The sequence below is a fragment of the Anabrus simplex genome, chromosome 5, assembly GCF_040414725.1.
Source record: "Anabrus simplex isolate iqAnaSimp1 chromosome 5, ASM4041472v1, whole genome shotgun sequence".
Classification (NCBI taxonomy): Eukaryota; Metazoa; Arthropoda; class Insecta; order Orthoptera; family Tettigoniidae; genus Anabrus; species Anabrus simplex.
In genome coordinates this window covers 360,319,927-360,341,975 of record NC_090269.1, presented here as the reverse complement: position 1 = coordinate 360,341,975, position 22,049 = coordinate 360,319,927, and the positions used below count along the sequence as shown (strand labels likewise).

Here is a 22,049-nt window from a genome sequence, read left to right as displayed (position 1 = left end):
CGTAGAATACACAGTTTAAAATTCACCGGGAGGCCTTACTCATGGCACTATAATAATAATAATAATAATAATAATAATAATAATAATAATAATAATAATAATAATAATAGACTAAGAAGAAGAAGAAGAATAGTCCGCCTCTGTGGTGTAGTGGTTAGTCTGATTAGCTGCCACCGCCGGAGACCCGGGTTCGATTCCTGCCTCTGTCAAAAAATTTGAAAGGTGGTACAAGGGCTGCAACTGGGTCTACTCTGGGTCGAGAGGTCAGCTGAGTAGAGGGGGTTTCGATTCCCTCCTCAGCCATCCTCGTAGTGATTTTTCGTGGTTTCTCACTTCTCCTCCAGGCAAATGTCGGGATGGTGCGTAACTTAAGACCACGGCCACTTCCTTCCCTGTTCCTTGCCCATCCCTTCCGATCTACACATCCCTCACAACCTTCCCCTCTCCCCTCCCCGACCAACTATCTAAAATCCGGGGGGTGGGGGGAACCACTCTCCTCCACACGTGCCGAGGTTGCGGATAGTAGAAGCCTTTACCTCCACTCCTCCAAGGGCCGTCATAGCCTGTACGAAGAGTGCTTGCTTACATAACGAAGAACTATGCAAATATTTAGACTAAGAAAGAGGACCATTGTATCCGAACATCTACCCATTCATTGAATACTTTGTTTCATGATTAAATTACGTATCGGTTCCTGCAGCATTCTCCAGTGTCGTAATATTTTACCTGAGATACTCTTCGCTACCCTGGGGATACGCGATATGTCATACATGCCGCATCTACTGACATATGCCCATATACAGTATATATGAAACCAAGATAAATAAAATGTGATGGAACATACATGACATCCTCTATAACGAATACTGCTCTGCTCGATGTGACAGTTGGTGATGTGATGGACCAGTTTTTTATTGAACGGACAGATGTCTACTCTGTGCGTTTCAATACATAATCGGTGTGAATTTCTCAACCATTTTTTTTTTTTTTTTTTTTTTTTTTTTTTTTTTTTTTTTTTTTAGGACAGTTATTACCTTTCTTCCTCAACTCACGCTGAGTGCTTAGAAAGAAAAATGAATTATGTCAACGGAACGGCAAGAAACACTAGTTCCGTAAGTTAAGCGACCTTTAGCCTTTTCCTTCAAATAACTTTCAGCCGTTTTCATCATCTACCCATAACTCTTTCAACTCATTCCAGATTTGGAGGCTATTAAAACTAAAATCACATGGATGAAATAATTATATTTACAGGCATAATATAAAAAATACCTGGCGTTGACGGGTTGGTTGTAGTTAATTTTAGCAGTGATACCAAATACAGTAGAGACAATACGCGACACTTATGGATTTAGCCTTGTTAAAATGGGAGACAATTCGATGGTGGTGCTCCTGGTGATTTGACCTGAAAAGTTGCGCTAAATTCAAATATCAATGGAAATGCATATACGAAAATGGATAAATAAATTCCGTATAGAAAGAAAGTATTATTGAAATATTAACTTCGAAGTTGATAAAACAATTCTGGATACATGAATGAAGAATTATTTAAAATGTTATTATTTAAAGACTGAAATTAGACATATAAACAAGATGTGAAATGGACTGCTGTGAAATGGCTTGATCTTTCATTTATGCATTTTTTTAAATTTTTATTTTTATTTTTTAGTATTCCTGCCTGACCTGTTACGATTAGATTTGTCTATTTTCTCATTTAAAAAACATTGTATCATCACATTAAGACAATTGTCAATAAAAATATTGGCACATTGCTTACACACATGATGCAATAAATTAACATTTTAAAGCTGGACAATTTTCCTCTTAACATGAAGCCTACTAACAGAAAGAAAATCTATAAAATCCCGGCTTTAATCTGAGAAGAGGGATAAAAGAAAGACAAGTTTGAAAATGTTGTCGATAGTGATGCTTTGAGGAATATTTACGTACAATTAGAGTAAAAATGTAACATAACCTTGGCTGTATAGTCGAGGATTTCTAAAGTCGCTGGCCTGGAAATGATCTGAAGAGATCTTATAATTCTTATATAAGCGTAACGTCCCTTCTTTCTTGTACACCTTATCCAAATCACTTCTGTGACATTTCAAAACCCACAGATCACACCTACAACAACACATCGGTATTGAAGGTTAACTGCTGCACTATACAATAAAATATGCGTATTATGTTTTAAGCCAGTTAAAATATGGATCGAGCAAGTCAGAATATTATGAAGTACTATAAAAATCTCTTTGTCACTGGAAGAATATATATGCAAACACAATATTACTTACATTTTCTTGTCACGAGAGAAGCGAAAGAAAGACCGCGCATTCTTCTCTACTTCATAGTTACTGCAGCCAAACACAGCACATACCTTTCCCCTCATGTTGAGAGGAGATATCAAGGAATGATACACGCTACTATTTAATTATGTCAACTCACTGAAAACGCATAAATAACACCAAAAACTTCACACACAAATATACGTGCTCTTATGACAGAATCAGTAGTTCTCAGGTCTACCCGCTAGAGAGAGCTCTAATAGCTGTTCGCCGATATCTCGCTGAGTGTCGCGTATTGTCTCTACTGTGTTTGGTGATACCAACTAGTGAAGTAGAGTGATGGTAGAGGAGAGAGAGCACAAATCATCTGACAATTGTCATTCATGTCTTTCTATTGTTAATAAATTAGGACTTAGGACTTCGTATTCTCATTTGGGTGGGGGTAGTAGAATAACATCGACGGTATTCCCTGCTAAGGGCTCTTAACTTTTTAACGTGGTTTGGCGACCACGGGGCCTTTAGCTGAGTCCTAGGGAGTCTTCCATTCTCATTCCCTAAGTGGTCGTTGTCTTACTTTGGCAGATACCTGTATTTTTTGATGTGTCCGACCTCTTCCTTTTTCCTTCTGATTAGTGTTACTAGAGGATGGTTGCGTAGTTGTACGTGTTCTTAAAACAATAATCATCACCACCACAACTTTAGAACTTCGTAGGGTATCACAGTTTTTGTTCTGGCTCTGCGATGCTAGCACATTCGAGGTCTAAGCTTCCGAATAAACTTGAGTGGAGCTTTTAAAGGTAGGAAAGATCATAATATCGTCGGTAAAGAAACCAACCTCGTATGTCAAAATGCTCTTCCTATCCATTATGCTCCTTAAGACTGGTCATGCCTCCCAGCCACATACGGATATGCAGTCCATCAAAACATTGTTCGTTGTGTTCATTCTCCTATGCAAAGGTATAAAGGAAAATGAGCCTTAAATACAGTATTCTGTAGGAGTGCGTAAATACAACACGCATTCCTACAGTACGGTACGGTCAATTTTCCTTTACACACAATGCACAGGAAAGTGAACACAACGAGAATTGCTACAATGAACTGCACATACAAGTCTTATGTATTATAATGGGTAGGAAGAGCATTGTGACATACGAGATACTGTTTCTTCAAGGACGATATGTTTTTGGCCTTAGGAGACTAGAGAGCGAATACAGATTCTTTGGTTGTTCCCCTACTAGTAGCCTCTTACGACATGCAGGGGTACGAGTAAGGCTTTCTTTCACTCCACCCACAGGAAAGGTAAAGATGATGACCTCGTAAATATAATACTATTATATTATTATTATTATTATTATTATTATTATTATTATTATTATTATTATTATTATTATTATTAGCCAGCCCTGTGGTGTAGAGGAAGCGTGCCTGTCTCTTATTCTAAGGTCCTAGGTTCGTTTCCAGCCAGTTCAAGGATTTTAATTCTGGATTGATATGTTGACAGTGGCGGCGATAATGAACCCCCATGGCTTTTGAGGATCCCACGACTGTTCCTTAACTCAGTAACTGAAGAGTGATTTTACGTATTGATAAAGCTACAGCAAACAACGTACTATTAGTATGTATTAAGGCCGGTCTCCACTGATTAACATTTAACACCAACATGTTAAATTTAACATGTTACAATTGACATGTATATTGCGATTGTGTTTTCCAATTGACTTTGCATGTTAACTCAGAATGGTGAGGTTAACACTTTTAACATGTTGGCGCGTTTTCCGCTCCAAGTGGAAAACATGTCAAGTCAATTCGTTGTTCGTGAGATGTTGGCACAGCTTCGGCAACTTCCTTTCCGTTTCCATGTCAACAGATAGCCCAAATATGCTAACGACGTGCTTCTCGTGAAGTAGGATTATAGTTACAACACTCCGCAACAATCATTCTCTTTGTTAAAAGCTACAAATACAGTACTGGTACCGATAAGCGCACGTGCACTATACTAAAATTTATAGTCAAAAATGGAGTGGAGCAAGATTACTTTGGACTTTATTAATGATATAATAGAAAGGCCTTGTTTGTGGGATGTCTCATCAAAGGAATGCAGTGATAAAGCGAAGAAAGCCGACATTTTCCAGGAATTCTAAATTATCTATAATTGTTCCCGCGTACCGGGCGAGTTGGCCGTGCGCGTAGAGGCGCGCGGCTGTGAGCTTGCATCCGGGAGATAGTAGGTTCGAATCCTACTATCGGCAGCCCTGAAGATGGTTTTCCGTGGTTTCCCGTTTTTGCACCAGGCAAATGATGGGGCTGTACCTTAATTAAGGCCACGGCCGCTTCCTTCCAACTCCTAGACCTTTCCTCTCCCATCGTCGCCATAAGACCTATCTGTGTCTGTGCGACGTAAAGCCACTAGCAAAAAAATAAAAAAAAATGTTCCCGCGAGTGCATCGAAAAGAAACCTAGCGTCCCTCCGCTCCCAGTACAGTCGAGTATTACAAAAAAATCAGAAAAGTCGGGGCGGGAGCGGACAAAATTTGTACTTCAAAATGGTTTGCTTTTGAAGCAATGAGCAGGATGACGGGAAGAAATGTGTTCTAAATCATAACAAGAAGCAACAATGGCAGTAACAAAAGCCAAATCCTCTTCATCCGAGTCCATTGTCCTTGTCTGAAAATACCAGACACCACCTAAATGTATTACCACAAATTGATATAATGAACTACCTGTATATAAACAAAGGAAGTCAAGTTTAACATGTTTATTAAGTGCGGACACAATGTTAAATGAAACAGTATTCAACACTTAACATTTAACATGTTGATAGTGTCACCAGTTAACATTTAACACTTTTAACATTTAACATGTTGTTGTTAAATGTTAATCAGTGGAGTCCGGCCTTTACAGAGGGTTGTTCCAAACTTGGCCGTCGTAGTGCGGAGCTTCTTTCGTCAATAGCAGTACGGTAGTTATTTTTGAAAGAATGTGGATTTCCCAACCTCTTCCAATAATAACCATCCCTTGTTGCCACTCAAACAATCAACAAGGCTTTTGAAGTAATTAGCCATTTCTGAGACCCCAGTAGTCAGCGAAGATGCGATAACAAAAACATCCTCCTTATCTAAACTCTAAATACTGAAGTTTTGAGCCTGTTTATAACTATCAGCAGTCAGTGTAGCTAAGTAGGCCTGAGATGGACGAATGAGTTGTACATAGTAGTAAATTATTTCGTCCTAGGAACAAGATTATCCCTTAAAATTGCAATGGTCAGTGTGTTTTTGGTTACTATAATGGGAATACGCATTTCTTGTCTGTGTGTTCGTACCATTTAAGTGTATTATTATAATTCCTTCGGATTTGAAAACTAAATTATGTAATAATAATCTTATTATTATTATTATTATTATTATTATTATTATTATTATTATTATTATTATTATTATCGTTACTTCGTTGTTGTTCATTGTAATAATATACAACCCTCTACTACGAAATAAACTTGTGACTTTCCTTATCAGGAAACGAGGCGAACTTCTTAGCGCTGCTACGGTGTGAAGAGTGGGGTTTACTTGTTTAAAAGTTCTCTCAAGCTCTTAGTTACAGGAAGAAAGCTCACAGTGTGAAGATGACGCTACTGTCCTAGTATACATGGACGAACACTGGTTGCCATGGTTACAATGTTGTCGGAAGACTGATGACGCTAATTCCAGATAGACCCCAGCACAAAAATATATCCATGTAAATATATTCAGAAAAAATGAAATTATTATTATTATTATTATTATTATTATTATTATTATTATTATTATTATTATTATTATTATTATTATTATTATTATTATTATTATTATTATTATTATTATTATTCTAGTCTCTGTCAGTTCTGGATGTCGGCGACTATCTTGAATGTGCATTTATGACATGATCTGTCCATGACACTCTTAGAATCCTTCAGTAGAGCCACATCTCAAAGGCCTCTAATTTTTATTGAGCAACTTTAAGAAAGTTCATGTTTCAGCACCGTAATACAGAACAGAAATCTCACAGCAAAGAAAGTCTCATTTTTTTGGCTGATGTCTACTCCCGACTAGCACAAGTAATTATGATTAAAATGAAGAACATTTTTTACAAGATGAAAATAAATAAGTCCAAAACAAAAGTATGGAGTGCAGTCGTACGAAGTCAGGTGATGCAGGAAATATTAGATTCGGAAACGAAGTCTTACTTGGATAGTAAAATAACTAACGATGGCAGAAGGAAAGTCATAAAATGCAGGCTAGCACAAGCAACGAAGGCTTTTCTTAAGAAAAGAAATTTGCACACTTCGAACTTGATATAAAAATTACAAAAATGTTTCTGAAGACTTGTGTTTGGAGCGTGGCATTGTATGAAAGTGAAACATGGACAATAACTCGCTCATAAAGAAAGAGAATAGAAGCTTTTGAAATGTGGTGTTGCAGAAAAATGCTGAAGGTGAGATGGATAGATCGAATCACGAATGAAGAGATACTGAATCGAATTGGTCAGAGGAGATCGTTATGGCTAAACTTAACGAGAAGAAGGGATAGAATGATAGGACACATCTTAAGACACCCAGGACTTGTTCAGTTCGTTTTTGAGGGAAGTGTAGGGGGTAAGAACGGTAGCGGTTGACCAAGGTATGAATACGACAAGGATATTAGAGCAGATGTAAAATGCAGCACTTATGTAGATTTGAAAATGTTAGCACAGGATAGGGTGGCATGAAGAGCTGCATCAAACCCGTCTATGGACTGATGACTCAAACAGCAACATCTCTTTTTATATAGAAAGTTGGGGATTTGAGCAACCGAAAATTGAACAAGCTCCGGCGCGAATGTAAAAAAATAAAAAGGCGTAAGCTTCAGTTTGAGGAATGACTGGTAGGTTGTGTACTCGTATCCCTTAAATTTAAAAAGTTACACCCAGGATCCGTATGCCGTAAGATGTTAGATCGTAAACTTCTTAAGCGAACAGCGACTATCTTCCAGCCCTCACAATGGTTCTGCAGAAGTGTTTTGCAAAATCGTTAGGGGTTCGGTCCAGTATAAACCCTACCATTCATGTAACCCTCCCTCCATAACTACAGAGCGAACTGGAAGATACTTGCCATCCACCAATTAACTTGGCAGTCAACCTATTAGTGCATAAAAGTCCGGTCTCCACAATAATAATAATAATAATAATAATAATAATAATAATAATAATAATAATAATAATAATAATAATAACCTGGCTTGGACGGTAAAACAAGAGTGATCATCCAACAGACTCTCACCAACAACATCTCAAAAGTGAAGTTTAGAGGAGATATTTCAGAGGCCTTTGAAATACGGACAGGAGTTAGGCAGGGAGATGGTCTCTCACCTCTGTTGTTCAACTGCGTTCTTGAGAAAGTGATCCGTGAATGGCGCAGAGAAATGAGTTATGAAGGAGTCGAAAGCGGAGTCAGACTAGGCCACAAGAACAAGAACCTTTCAATTGACTGTCTAGCATTTGCAGACGATCTCGCGGTTTTCGCTGATTCCTTGGATGTGGCCACGAAGCAGATCAACCAGCTTCAAACACAAGCTGCAAAGGGGGGGCCTCCAAATCTCCTTTGAGAAAACGAAATTCATTACAAACATCAAGCTGGCGCCAAGTGAGCTAGAAGGGACTCACGGAAAAGTCAAGCGAGTTGAAAAATTTAAGTATCTTGGTGAATGGATAGAACCTAACTTGTCCGAAAAAGAAGCCTTTTCTTCACGCATGAATAAAATGGAAATGGCTTACCATCTGACTAAAACTGTCTATAACAAAAGATCTATATCTCTGAATGCAAAAATCAAACACTATTGCACTGTTATCCGGCCAGAGGCTCTATATGCAGCGGAATGTCTCGCCATGAACAAAAAAGGCATGATGGAGAAATTGGAGGCCAGGGAAAGAAAGATTTTGAGAAAATTCTTAGGTCCAGTCAAAGACAACGGCGAGTTTAGGAGACGGCACAACCAGGAGTTGTACTCGCATGTGGAGAAAATAACTGATATGATGCGAAAAAGGAGGATTACTTTTTATGGACACATGGCCCGAATGAATTCAACACGGTTAACCAACCGCATTTTCACTTTCCTCCAAGAGAAAAAGGCAAAGGGGGCATGGTTCAGTGAGGTACAGAAAGATGTGCAGGAGATTGGGATCTCATTTGAAGATATCCAGGAGCGTGTCCCACTTAAGAAAAAACTCCAAGAACATCAGAGTTTCCAACCAAAGCCGAAGATGAAAACTGGAAAGGCATGGACGGAAGAGCGAAAGGAGCAACACCGTATACGAATGAAGGAATACTGGACCAACATTAAAGCTCAAGGGAAACAGTTGAAATGACGTGGTCCTTAGCTGGCCGAAACGAAACAAGAAGAAGAATAACCTGCAACAAACAAGTACCAATATACACGGAGACACCATATGGCAAAATTAAACGAGTACCACAATTTAAATATATTGGTGAAACAATTCAGGAAAATGGACTCGAAACAAAAGCCAACAAAATAAGATGCCAAAAGATGGAAACTGCATAGGGACTAACCCAAAATATCTACAACAAAATATATATCTCCTAGTACATAAAAATAAGACATTGCAATATATACATTAAACGAGAATGACCCTAAGGATCGGAAACACTATTTTTGAACAGGAAAGCAGACATTGGAAACGTTGAGGAAATGGAACGCAGAATCATAAGAAAACTTCTAGGCCCAAGACTCGCAGGTGGACGACACCGGCTTAGAGGCAAACAGGAAATCAAACAATACACAAATATTCACAGTGACATTAGTAAACGCAGGTTAAGATTCTATGGACATATCAATAGAATTGTCCCAGACAGACTTATAAAACAAAGAGTCGAATTCTATGAAAACGAGCGGTAAAGACGAAACAGACACAGCGAAATGAACTGGCGAAATCAAAACCGGCCTGAAACAGGTAGATGTCCACAGCTTGGTAATCTTCAGATCCAAAACTCGCAAATGGCAAGTTGACAAAGAGGAAAGGCCCAAGAAGAAAACTTTAACAACTTGATCTGAAGATCGAAAGGAAAGCCCGCAGTAAATAAATAAAAGAAATATGGGCACAAAGGAAGGCAAAAACACGCCTCTAAGTACTTTGCGTAGTCCTAATCGGCTTATTCGCTAATAATAATAATAATAATAATAATAATAATAAGAGAGATCGTTATCTGTGAAATGAAAGAACGCTGAATTATTAATTAACGAATACACAATACTATTAAAGGTGCAATTAATGAATACACAATACTACAGCTGGAGATAAATAATGGACTGTCAGGAACGAGTTTGTCTCATTATGAGGCATCAGAAAACTATTTCTTTGATGTAAAATTCGCATCCTTCTAGAAGAGCAGTCAGTGAACTAACAAATGAAGAACGATCTGTCGTGCGAGCTGATCAAAGAACTCGCAGACCACTCATGCGTTTAGTAAAGAGAGACGAGAAAAGCAATTAAACTGAGAACAGTGGATTGCCATTTGAAAACAAGTAACAAATATATTGTTCTCCCTCGCAGAAAAGTTTAATCAGAAACAGAATAATGACTCGAGAGAAGAGGTTAGGTTGTCTAGAAATAATTTTCTTTCTGATGCTTCATTCAAATGCGAGGAATACCTTGCTCGCCAAGTTCACGTTTTAGCATAAAATTGAAGTTTGTCCTACAGTTAATGATATTATTTCTGATCTAGGAAACATATAAGAGAAAGAATGGGTTAGATGCCTAAGGAACTATCGGAGAATTCTCCATGAGAAGAACTATACTCTCAAAGACACCATGGTTGGCATAGAACGTTTCAGACCCGATTCCATTGTCCTCACGGGTACGAAGGAAGTGCCGTTACAAGAAAAGACGTTCTAATTGCAGCAAACATACTAGCTGTATTATTTGATGAACGCTCTGTTCTGCTACATCAGCGATAGCCTATCTGTCTTTTGCCCAGAAACCGCCAGTTTGGTTTTATTGGCTCATCTAAGGATTTTAATCCGGGATTGAGGGATACAGAGGTGTTCACTCAGCCTCTTAAAAGCAGCTGATTGCTTGATATGAGAGGCAGTGGATCCGGCCAAGAAAGTCAAATAATGTGGCTGTAAATGTCTTTTTGATCATGTAACTTCTGGGTAGCAGTCGTCTTGGCAGCCCAAGGACCTTCATAAGCTGTGTGGAGCACGGAGACTATTTTGCTCCACCACCTAAGATTTCGACAGTAATGTGTTAACAGATCTGGAATCTTATCCTTCAGTGAAGGTTATTTTGTTCCATTATAGAATATTTTGGTGGTGGTGATTACTGTTTTAAGAGGAAGTACAACCGGGAAAATATCCTCTATTAACAATAATCAGAAAGGAAAAAAAATGGAAGTGACCCAACACTTCCAAAAATGAAGATACCGGCCAAACAAACAAGGGCTACGAAGGGCGTGAAAATGAAAGACACCCCAGCGCTGGAATGCTCTATTAACGTCGGAGATCGAATAGGATAGATGAAAGTGAGGAATCTGATACAAGTAAGTGGAAGCAATTCCAGGACTCAGCTAAGGGCCCCGTGGCCGACAACCCACGCTCCCAAGTTGAGAGGCCCTGGGGCCCCTTTTAGTCGCCTCTTACGACAGGCAGGGAATACCTTGGGTGTATTCTTCGTCTGCGTCCTCCACACACACGAGGTAGAAATAAAAGAATGGCTCTGGAGAGAATATTAGAAAATCTGTTGAGTGGAAAGCCGGCCCCATGGTGTAGGGGTAGCGTGACTGCCTCCTACCCGGAAGCCCCGGGTTCGATTCCCGGCCAGGTCAGGGATTTCTACCTGGACCTGAGGGCTGGTTCGAGGTCTACTCAGCCTACGTGATTAGAATTGAGGTCTGACGGTGAGATGGCGGCCCCGGTCTAGAAAGCCAAGAATAACGGCCGAGAGCATTCGTCGTGCTGACCACATGGCACCTCGTAATCTGCAGGCCTTCGGGAGAGCAGCGGTCGCTTGGCAGGTCAAGGCCCTTCACGGGCTCTAGTGCCATGGGGTTTGGTTTGGTTTCTTGAGTGGAAAGTGTCTTTATTACAAACGAACTGGGGATGCGATCGACTTGATCCTGACTCTTCATTTTGAAATTCCCACATGCACTGACTGCTAGCAATATCACTCTCGCTGTTTTATTTATTTATTTATTTATTTATTTATTTATTTATTTATTTATTTATTTATTTATTTATTTATTTATTTATTTATTTATTTATCGCATGACTGTGCATTGTGACTCAGAAAAACACTCCCCTTCCTACAAATGAATATTTGCGACAATTTGACCTCTTGAATTCCAACTTTATCTTCATATTGTGATCATTCCTACTTTTAAAGACACTACTCAAACTTATTCGTCTACTAATGTCATTCCACGCCATCTCTTCACTGAAAGCTTGGAACGTACCCCTTAGTCGATTACCTCGTCTCCTTTTTCCCAACTCTTCCCAGACCAGACTTTGCAACAATTTGTAACGCTACTCTTTTGTCGGAAATCACCCAGAACAATTCGAACTACGTTTCTTTGGATTTTTCCAGTTCTGAATCATGCAATCCCGGTGAGGGCCCCTTCACTGGAACCATACTCTATTTGGGGTCTTACCAGAGACTCATATGCCCTCTCCTTTACACCCTTACCACAACCCCTATGCGATTACCCCAATGAAGATATTTCCTTATATTAACACCTACAGTACTGTAGGTACTTAAAATGATCCCCAAAAAGTACGTTCACCCCATCAACACAGTAATAAAAACTGAGAGGACTTTTCCTATTTGTGAAACTCACAACCTGACTCTTAACCCCGTTTATCATCAGCATACCATTGCCTGCTGTCCATCTCACAACATTATCGAGGTCATTTTTCAGTTTCTCACAATCTTGTAACTTATTTATTATTCTATACAGAATAACATCGTCCGCAAAAGTCCTTATCTCCGATTCCAATTCTTTGCTCTTAAGAAAACTGTATTTAGAGGAAAACGCAATTACAACTTTCACTAATTTTCTTACAAATTGTACAAAGTGTTCATGACATCGAGTGGTGAAGACTCAAACTGCATGACTTTGTTCATTAAGAAGAACCATAGGTAGCGCAAGAAGTCTAAACATAGAAATGGAATGTTCACACCTCACACACATTTGTTCAGCTCTGCTGAAAAATTTTCATTGCCGACTTTGGAGCCCTTTACGCGCAACGGGTCACATTGATATACAGCCCATCAGAACAATTTTCGTTGAGTTCATTTTCCTATGCTGAAGTGTTAAGGAAAATGGACCATTAAGTACATTATTCTGTAGGGGGGCGTAAGTACGTCATTCAAACATCCATAGTTCAGTACAGTAAGGTTAATTTTACTTTACAAGTAAGTATAGGAAAAAGAACAAAAGAAAATTAGGGTATAGTGCGCATTGGTATCACCTAAATATCACTATAAAATTTGTCACAAATGGAACATAATAATTACTTTTACACATATCAAGTGAAAAATCCCTGGCAAATTAAGAAATATATGTTTTTTGGAGAATATGAATACGTACTTTACTACTTTACAAGTACATTTGGTGTTGCGCTCACAGTGACACACGTATGTCTTTTGTCTTACACTTTGAACAATTTCGTGTGTGATATCTGTGTTCACTGAAGTTCTTTGCTTTCGTTTCATTCTTCACTTGTCAATGACATCATTTCATGAATTGTATCGCGATATGCAATATTTAATAGGCGACAAAATGATATGGCCAATGTGCATAAGAAAAACTCAGTGGACTAGTGATTTCGTTCGAACAGAAATAAAAATATTTATTGGTCCAGGGATCATGCTATTTTTCTTTTGACCTCCATTTTGCTGTTTGTACTGGCCAAAGATAATGAGAATCTACAGACATAGCACTCCCATTCCACGGTGCTAGCCCTGGACCTGAAGAAAGTAACAAAAGACGGCACCTGCAGCGTAGTACGACATAAACCAGCCCTGTCTACAAGCCTTAAGTATGTTTTCATATTTCTCAAATAACGACGGTATTTCTTAATTTGCCAGGGATTTTTCACTTGATATGTGTAAAAGCGATTATTATGTTCCATTTGTGACAAATTTTATAGTGATATTTGGGTGATACCTTTGCGCATCATACCCGAAAATTATTCTGATGGACTGCACATCGTCGCTGCGCGAGCAAAATCTCGTATACCACAATGCTCATTCTTTCCATTATTTTCTTTAAGACTGGAAGCCCCTTTCAGCCACATATGGATATTTTCGTTGTGTTCAGATTCGTATGCTGGTGTGTAAAGGAAAATGAACCTTAAATGCATTATGCTGTAGGTGTGCGTAAATTCGTCATGCAAACATACGTCCGTACAGTGCAGTACGGTAAGGTTCATTTTCCTTCGCACATGAACATAGGAAAATGAACACAACGAAAATTGTTCTGATGGACTGTATATCCATACGTGACCAGTCTAAGGGAAATAATGGATAGGAACAACATTGTGGGATACGAGGTTTTGCTCACACAACGACGGTATCTATATGTGGCTGGGAAGCGTGACCAGTCTTAAGAGAAATCATTGACTGGAAGAGCACTGTCAGATACACGGTATTACTCGCGCAGCGACGATATGTCAATTAAGTTACTGTGGATTGGCATCTAAACTCAAGTTGAGTATAAACACACGTTAATTAGCGCGGTCAAATTTTCTTAAAGTTTACCGCAAAGGAAATGCAAGTAAACCCATCTCCTCATGTTAATTCTCCTGCAGCTTTCTTGTTTATTTTCCTTTCTTCTGAGTCAATGAGTCAATTCCGAGGACTTAATTTAATTAGGCTCCTCAGTTGACAGCCAACGCTAGTTGCAAGTAAGTTTAATTGAAGGCAATTTAATTAGAAGTAGAAAGGAAAGGAAAATTCCCACTTTGGACCATCAGCCTTCTCTTACCCGACTACGAATGCACACATGTCATTGACATTCAAATGTCTTAAGAATCCGAACATTCGCAGATTCGTTAAATAAAAGTAATTGATCATCTCTAACTGCAACTCATGTTGTATGTGAAGGAGTTTTTAAACACTAAAACCACATACAGTGACACATTCTCTAAATCTATGGACTAATATGAGAGTAATCCGCGTGTAGTTCGATTGTCTTCTCTACTCATGGTTGCAAAATTAAGCTCTGACAAGTGTAGGCAAGGATTTATGAGAGCTCTCTCTGTGTACGGGAGTGGTAGAATGCAGCCACGGTATCTCCTGTCTGTCGTAGGAGGCGACGAAAAGGGTTTGTACTAAGGATGTAAAGGAGAGTGCGTATGAGTCCCCTAAAAAGAATATCGATGGCTTTCATGTAAAACCTCGTAAGTCCCAATGCTCTTCATACCCAATATATTCCTTAAGACTCGTCATGCCCCCATCCACATATCTATATATGCAGTCCATCAGAATATTGTTCGTTGTGTTCATTTTCCTATGTTAATGTGCAAAGGAAAATGAAGTGGGAAACCACGGAAAACCACTTCGAGGATGGCTGAAGTGGGAATCGAATCCCACTCTACTCACTTGTCCTCCGGAGGTGAGTGGACCCCGTTCCAACCCTCGTACCACTCTTCAAATTTCGTGGCAGAGCCGGGAATCGAACCCGGCCTCCGGGGTGGCAGCTAATCACACTGATCATTACACCACCGAGTTGGACATTATTATTATTATTATTATTATTATTATTATTATTATTATTATTATTATTATTATTATTATTATTATTATTATTATTATTATTATTTCTTTACAATCTGCTTTACGTCGCACCGACACAGATAAGTCTTATGGCGACGATGGGATAAGAAATTGCTAGAGGGGAAAGGAAGCTACCGTGGCTTTAATGAAGGTACAGTCCCAGTATTCCCCTAGTCTGAAAATGGGAAACCACGTAAAACCACTTTCAGGACTGCCGACTGGCTTCGAACCCACAATCTCCCGAATGATAGCTACGTAACCCAAACCGCACAGCCACTTGCTCGGTTTATTATTATTATTATTATTATTATTATTATTATTATTATTATTATTATTATTATTACTTAATAATGTTAGTGAATACCATTGGTCGTATCTTAAGTTTAGAAGCTATTATATACTGTGTGTGGGGGGTGTGTGTGTGTGTGGACGTATTTCTGATACTAACGTAGCTCAGACAAAAGAACACCAGGATAGATAAGTGTGCCACAGGAATGTGTAAGGTTCAAATGAAAAGGCCTGCAAATTGGGAGTCTCCTAGCGGTCTGCTGTATCTGAAACCATTCTTAGGTTTGATCAGTGGTGGCTCGTGATCAAATTTTCAGGGGGCTCACAACAAAATTTCTGTTCACGTCTCAAATATACCAAAGTAGAATGCAAATAAGTGCAAAATCACTTACTTAAATCATTTCACTAAACGTTCCTTGTATGATTGCTTCTCTACTCGTAATATGGTGGAACCTTTATAACCGAGGATGCATTTTTCCGAGACTAACCAGTGAGTGTACAAGAAAACCAAAATTACGACTGCCGGGCTGAGTCGCTCAGGCTTTGGCTGAGGCTCTGGCTTTCTATCCCGTGGTTACGAAAACCTGTTCAGAATTAGCTACTAGCGAAATCTTCCGGCGATGTAATACAATAGTAACTCCTGGGAGCTGTGGCCAACAGTAACAGGGGAGGTGGTGGACCCTTGTGGTCAACTGTAATACTATCTCTGGTTTGAGGGTGGTTGTAGACGGAAAGGCACATTCCTTACCGTGCTCCTCGCTTACGGAGATATCTGTGCATAAACCATGACGTCATCTCCATGTGCATGCGTGTAGTCTTAAGGCTCGTAGCAAAATCTCCAGTGTGCTCCCTAGCATTGTCAGTCGAAACGAACAGCCATCAGTGTAACGGAGCTTCGATATAAGTCGAATGCTTTCGACCGATTGACTAAATCAGGTCGGGAAAAAGGAAACATTTTTGAATTACCAGTATCCATGAATGCGTGAATATGCGTTAGAACTGGGTGTTCACGTGCTCATGTGCTCCTGAGAGCCTACCGCCACTGGGTTTGATGGTTCTAAAATAAACCGGTATGTACCAAAATAGGACTGATGTGACCCCAACGGCTAATAATGTGCTACGGCTTCGTCCATTACAATGTCAAAGGAAGCTCATTGAGCGGATGCGAGCGTTGGGTGTGATTAACTCTAATTAGTGGGTGTGGCAAGTAGGGAACTACCTACTTTAACTATGTGAGAGCATGTTCATCCTTGGCTCTTCTCATATCGTACAACATCCCACTTCTGAGGTGAAGAGCAAGCAGCAGAAAACAAATTTGAGTACAGAAAATTGTAATAATCATATAATGGTGCCACCTCGGTGGCCTACGAACCAATTTCTGCATTCCGATTGTGCTGATATCTAGCAACAAAATCGGAATTCTACTAGACAGTTCGTGTGACTGAGTTAATTTGACTGCATGGGTTGACACAGACTGAACTGCATGACAACAACGTGATATGGAATAGGGCCTGCACGATATTTTGAGCGGTCTTCAAAAGTCCGATGCCTAAGCCGGGTTCGAGGCCGTAAGCTTGATATCATGACTTGGACACTCCACCGCTGATTCAGTGAAACATCAAACCATTCTTTATATACGTCCGGCTCTATGGCTAAATGGTTAGAGTGCTGGCCTTTGGCCACAGGGGTCACGGGTTCGATTCCCGGCATGGTCGAGAATTTTAACCATAATTGGTTAATTTCGCTGCAACGGACCTGGGTGTACGTGTCGTCTTTATCATCATTGCATCATCATCACGACACGGGAGTTAAATCAAAAGACCTGCATCTGGCGAACCGAACTTGCCCTCGGACACTCCCGGCACTAAAAGCCATACACCATTTCATTTTTTCATTCTTTATATATAACATTTTACCGTAAGAAAAGCAATGGCAAACTATCTCACTCCTCATCTTGTCTAGTACGCCTTATTTTGGTGCTGCCATTGGTTTTTGTGGTTTACCTATAACTGCATAGCCTTTGATGGCTCTATTTGAGAATCCAGCCAGCCTCTCGGCTGATGACCTAACAGACAGACAAACTATGGAACTAAAAATGAAGCGTCTAATTACATCCACATTTGTTTTCTCATTAATTTCAGATTTTAGCCACAATTACGTGTACATTCCATATGCTGTTCAAGAAGAACAATTTTATTACCAAATCATAATTACGCAATAACCAGGGTTAATATTTAGTAATTAGATGACCTATCTGTGTCGGTGCGACGTAAAATAAATTGCAAAAAACAAAAGTAGGATGCGCTTAACACCACAGTCAGTCCTGAGTTAAGGTTAAGTGCATTTTGCTTTACGTCGCACCGACTATTTCTGCTTCAGACCACAGAGGGGTTGCCAGGATCAGATTTTCAGAATGCGTCGAGTGATTCAAAAATGCTACGAGAGGAATACTCAGTTATACGACGATGATATAGGAAGGGGGTAGGAGTGGGAAGGAAGCGGCCGTGGCCTTACAGCCCCAGCATTTGCCGGGAAAACATTTTCAGGGCTGCCGACAGTGGGATTTGAACCCACAACCTCCCGAATGCAAGATCAAAGCTGCGCGCCCATAACCACACGGCCAACTCGCTCGGTTCAAACCTAAGTGATTGGCGGCGGTAGAATGCCTTGGATACCACGGGTCTCCTGCCTGAGTCTGGCATTTGTTCCCATTACTTATGTCAGGCTCCTCAATGTCATCTTTCCTCCTGTACCATCTTTTGGCAACTCTTGTTCTTTTCCAACCCCGACTGTATTACTCGGTTTGTGAGGCCTGGGCGTCTTTCATTTTTAACGCCCTTCCTGGCCCTTCGCTTGCTTTGGCCGATAATTTAATTCCTCGAAGTATCAGATCTCTTCCATTTTCCTCCTGATTAGTGTTGATGGAGGATGGTGGCCCATTGTACTTCCTATGAAAACAATAATCACCATCACCATCTAACTGAAAGCGTAAGTGTTCAGTGGGCTAGCATAAAGAACGGGAATATTACGTCAGAACAGTACAGAACTACTGTCGATTACCAGGTATATGCATAAGTTTTTGCCGGGTTTTGTGGTAAAGGAAACACGTACATTTCAAGGGAAATTCATTTTTTTCTCTATTCAAAATATTGGCCATCGGCTTCTACACACTTCGCCCATCTTTCAGGTAAGTTATGAATACCATGCCAAAAAAAATGCTTGTCTTTTGCGGCAAACCATTCGTCGAGCCATTTTCCAACTTCCACGAAATTGCTGAAATGCTTCTCTGCGAGCACATGCTCCATAGATGCGAAGAGGTGATAGTCAGATGGCGCCAGATCGGGAGAGTACGGCGGGTGCGGAAGAATGTCCCATTCAAGCGATTCAATGTGTTTTCACTTGTCTTGCTGTGTGAGACGACGCATTGTCGTGTAACAGAGTAACTTTGCCATGCCTTCTGGACCATTCCGGTCGTATTTCGATCAATACGTGATTATTAATCATTTGTTGGCGATAGCGTTGTGCATTAACGGTTTCGCCGGGTTCAAGAGTTCACCGCTCTGGTCCCACCAGACACGAAGCGTGGTCTTCTTGCCGAAGCGATTTAGCCTTGGTGTTGAAGGACCTGCTTCACCAGGTGACAGTCACGATTTTCTCCGCTTCGGATTTTCAAAATAAATCCATCTTTCGTCACTCGTCACAATTCCATACAGAAATGATTTACTTTCGTAGCGTTGAAGCAGAATTTTAAAAGTGGCTTTGCGATTTTCCTTTTGCTGTTCATTAAAAATCGTGTGGGACCCATTTACCGAGTTTATTAATCTTTCCCATTGCTCGCAAATATATGCTGATTGTTTCTTGTGACACATTTAATGCTTGTGCCAATTGCTGTTGAGTTTGAGTTGGGTCATCATCCAGTAACGTCTGCAATTGCTCGTCTTCACACTTTTGCGGTCTAACAGAGCGCATTGTCTTTCACATTGAAATCACCACGTTTAAACTGTCTAAACCATGTCTCACATGTTCTTATAGATGGAGTGTGTTCACCATACGCTTCTACCAGCAAACAATGACTTTACGCAACCTTTTTTCTTTTGATTAAATAAGAAAAGCAATTCGTCCCGCAAATCTTTTTCAGACACAAACGTCGACATGATCACTGAACGATACAACAAAGACGCTAGTGTTTGGCGGACTCAACTTGTGTGTCTTGGTAGGTTCATATCAGACGAACAAAGTGACGTATGTGTCAGATTCATACGCTGCGTACTGCTCGCTGGCGCCATCTCTTAGTGAACAGCAAAATACTTATGCATACACCTAGTAATGCGGAGTTAACTCCTGTACAGTGAAAGCTTGTAGTTTTACGTGACTGTGGATATCGTGATTTTAACCACGAGACTTCCATTTTTACGTTGTAGTCAAACCACGGGATTGATAAATACACAGCCGGCGAATGTTCCTTCCTCCATTTGTTAAAGATGGTGGAGAGTAAATTAGACGGAAACTATTCCTGTTTCAGATCACAGAGGGGTTGCCAGGACCAGATTTTCAGCATGCGTCGAGTAATTAAAAATTGCTACGAGAGGAATACACAATTGTATGTATGCGTATGTTTCGTATATAGAGAGAAGACATATAAGTACCAAAGGAAAAGATGTTGGTCATACTGAGGGATCATGCGGTCGGGTAAGTTATTATAGGAATTCAAAGTTACCCAGGACTTGGCCATGCAGTGGGAGGTGTAGAGGGAGACCAATGAGACGATGATTAAATTCAATTTTTAACTATACAGATGTAAAGGGTGCCAACTCCCAAATGAAGTCCCGAAGCTAGTATAAAATAGGAGAGTTTGGAGGTGGTTTGCGATGGGACGGAAGCTTGAAAACTGAACGCCATTAAGACATAACAAACTATACTGAATCTATATGTATATTTTATTTCCTGAGTCTTATTTCCTATTACCTAAAGTTGATTATTTCAAATTTCATATGACTGTAGCAGTCAATACCAAACTTCCATTAGGTCCTATGTGTTGTTTGTTCTCAAAGCGTAATAATGGATTATGTTTGCTTGTTCCAGTTGTGGGATCCTGTCTGTTCGCGTACGGCTTGAAGCAGGGAGAGCTGTGTCGCCGTGATAATGACTGTGAGACCGGGCTTCTGTGTGCAGAGAGCGGAGAGGGCCGTACTTGTCAGCCCCCCATAACAAACAGGAAACAGTACAGTGAGTATACACCAGTCTTCAGGAAGGAATAATACAGTTAGAGTAGCTCAGTGCTGGCACCTCACTCAGCTCACCCGTCATCTCTGATTACCTCTTGCGGCCAGTGTCCAGTATTCGAGAGATAGTGGGTTCAAGCCCCACTGTCAGCAGCCCTGAAGATATTTTTCCGTAGTTTCCCATTTTCACACCAGGCAAATGCTGGGGCTGTACCTTAAACAAGGCCACGGCCGATTCCTTCCCACGTCTAGCCCTTTCCTGACCCATCGTCGCCAACTGTGTCGGTGCGACGTAAAGCAACTTGCAAAAAAAAAATTGATTACCTCTTCCTTTTCCGGCTCCATGGCTAAATGGTTAGCGTGCTGGTCTTTTGTCACAAGGGTCCTGGGTTAGATTCCCGGCAATGTCGGGAATTTTACCTATAATTTGTTAATTCCGCTGACTCTGGGGCTGTACTCTGTGACGTCTTCGTCATCATTCCATCCTCATCACGACACGCAGGTCGTCTACAGGCGTGAAATCAAAGACCTGCATCTGGCGAGCGGAACTTTTCCTGGCACTCCTGGCAATAAAAGCCATACGCCATTGCATTACCTATTCCTTAAGAGGTACGTGAAGAACTAATCTAAACAGAAGTACCATCATCACCTTTCTTTGCTAGTTACTTCCCAAAATGCATTCACTAGAAGCAAATTTATCAGTCTAGGTTCTGGGAACAACTGAAAACATATTGTTACGAATATAAAACTGCATCTGTTTGATTACTCTAATTTATTTCAGGATGGCCTAATAAATGCACACACACATAATTAAACACAAGCAATTCTCACCAGTTATGAATGGCCACACTAATTACCGTCTATTTACAAATCTCTCTTCTGTACACACCGTAGGAGGTCTAGACCACTCTTCTACCTGCGGACGCTTAAGCCTCACTTTTACTTCCCCAAGTCCAGTCAATCAACTCATACAGCGGCTGTGAGTAGACAGCTGGATTTGAACACAGTGTCACTGGCTATACAACACACGACGACTGTTCGTTGGTTCGAACTCCAATGATAGTCCGGTACTTCACACAATTACATGAAGTGAACGACAATCAGCAACAGCAGGACGATACCCACAACAGCGAACATTAACCCACGTCCAATTATCCTCACACTCACGATAACTGCTTCAATCGCTGATTCACGGCGGTCCTCAATCCACAGAAGTACACACACGCAATACCCTAAGGAAATACACAGTCTTCTGTCCCGTACAGACGTGCACATTAATGGTGTCCCGACATAAACAATCAACACTGCCCCACTCCAGTCCTGAAAAGAAGAGGAGAGAGTGAAGGGGTAGTGTTGAAGGCCAATCCAGTACAAAACATGGGGGGAGGGAGTGAAGGGGTAGTGTCGAAGGCACAATGACTCACCTTCTCGCTTAACGCATTGCTGCATGGACTGC

At 40.4% G+C, this 22,049-nt stretch overlaps 1 protein-coding gene across 1 annotated transcript in view; it reads left to right on the top strand.

Annotated features, from left to right (window-relative positions):
* Positions 1-22,049, top strand: part of spab (space blanket) — a 402,024-nt gene that overhangs the window by 353,070 nt on the left and 26,905 nt on the right. The window contains exon 4 of the mRNA XM_067148619.2: positions 20,454-20,597. Within this exon, the coding sequence (XP_067004720.2) occupies positions 20,454-20,597 (144 nt within the window). The remainder of the gene's footprint in view (positions 1-20,453; positions 20,598-22,049) is intronic.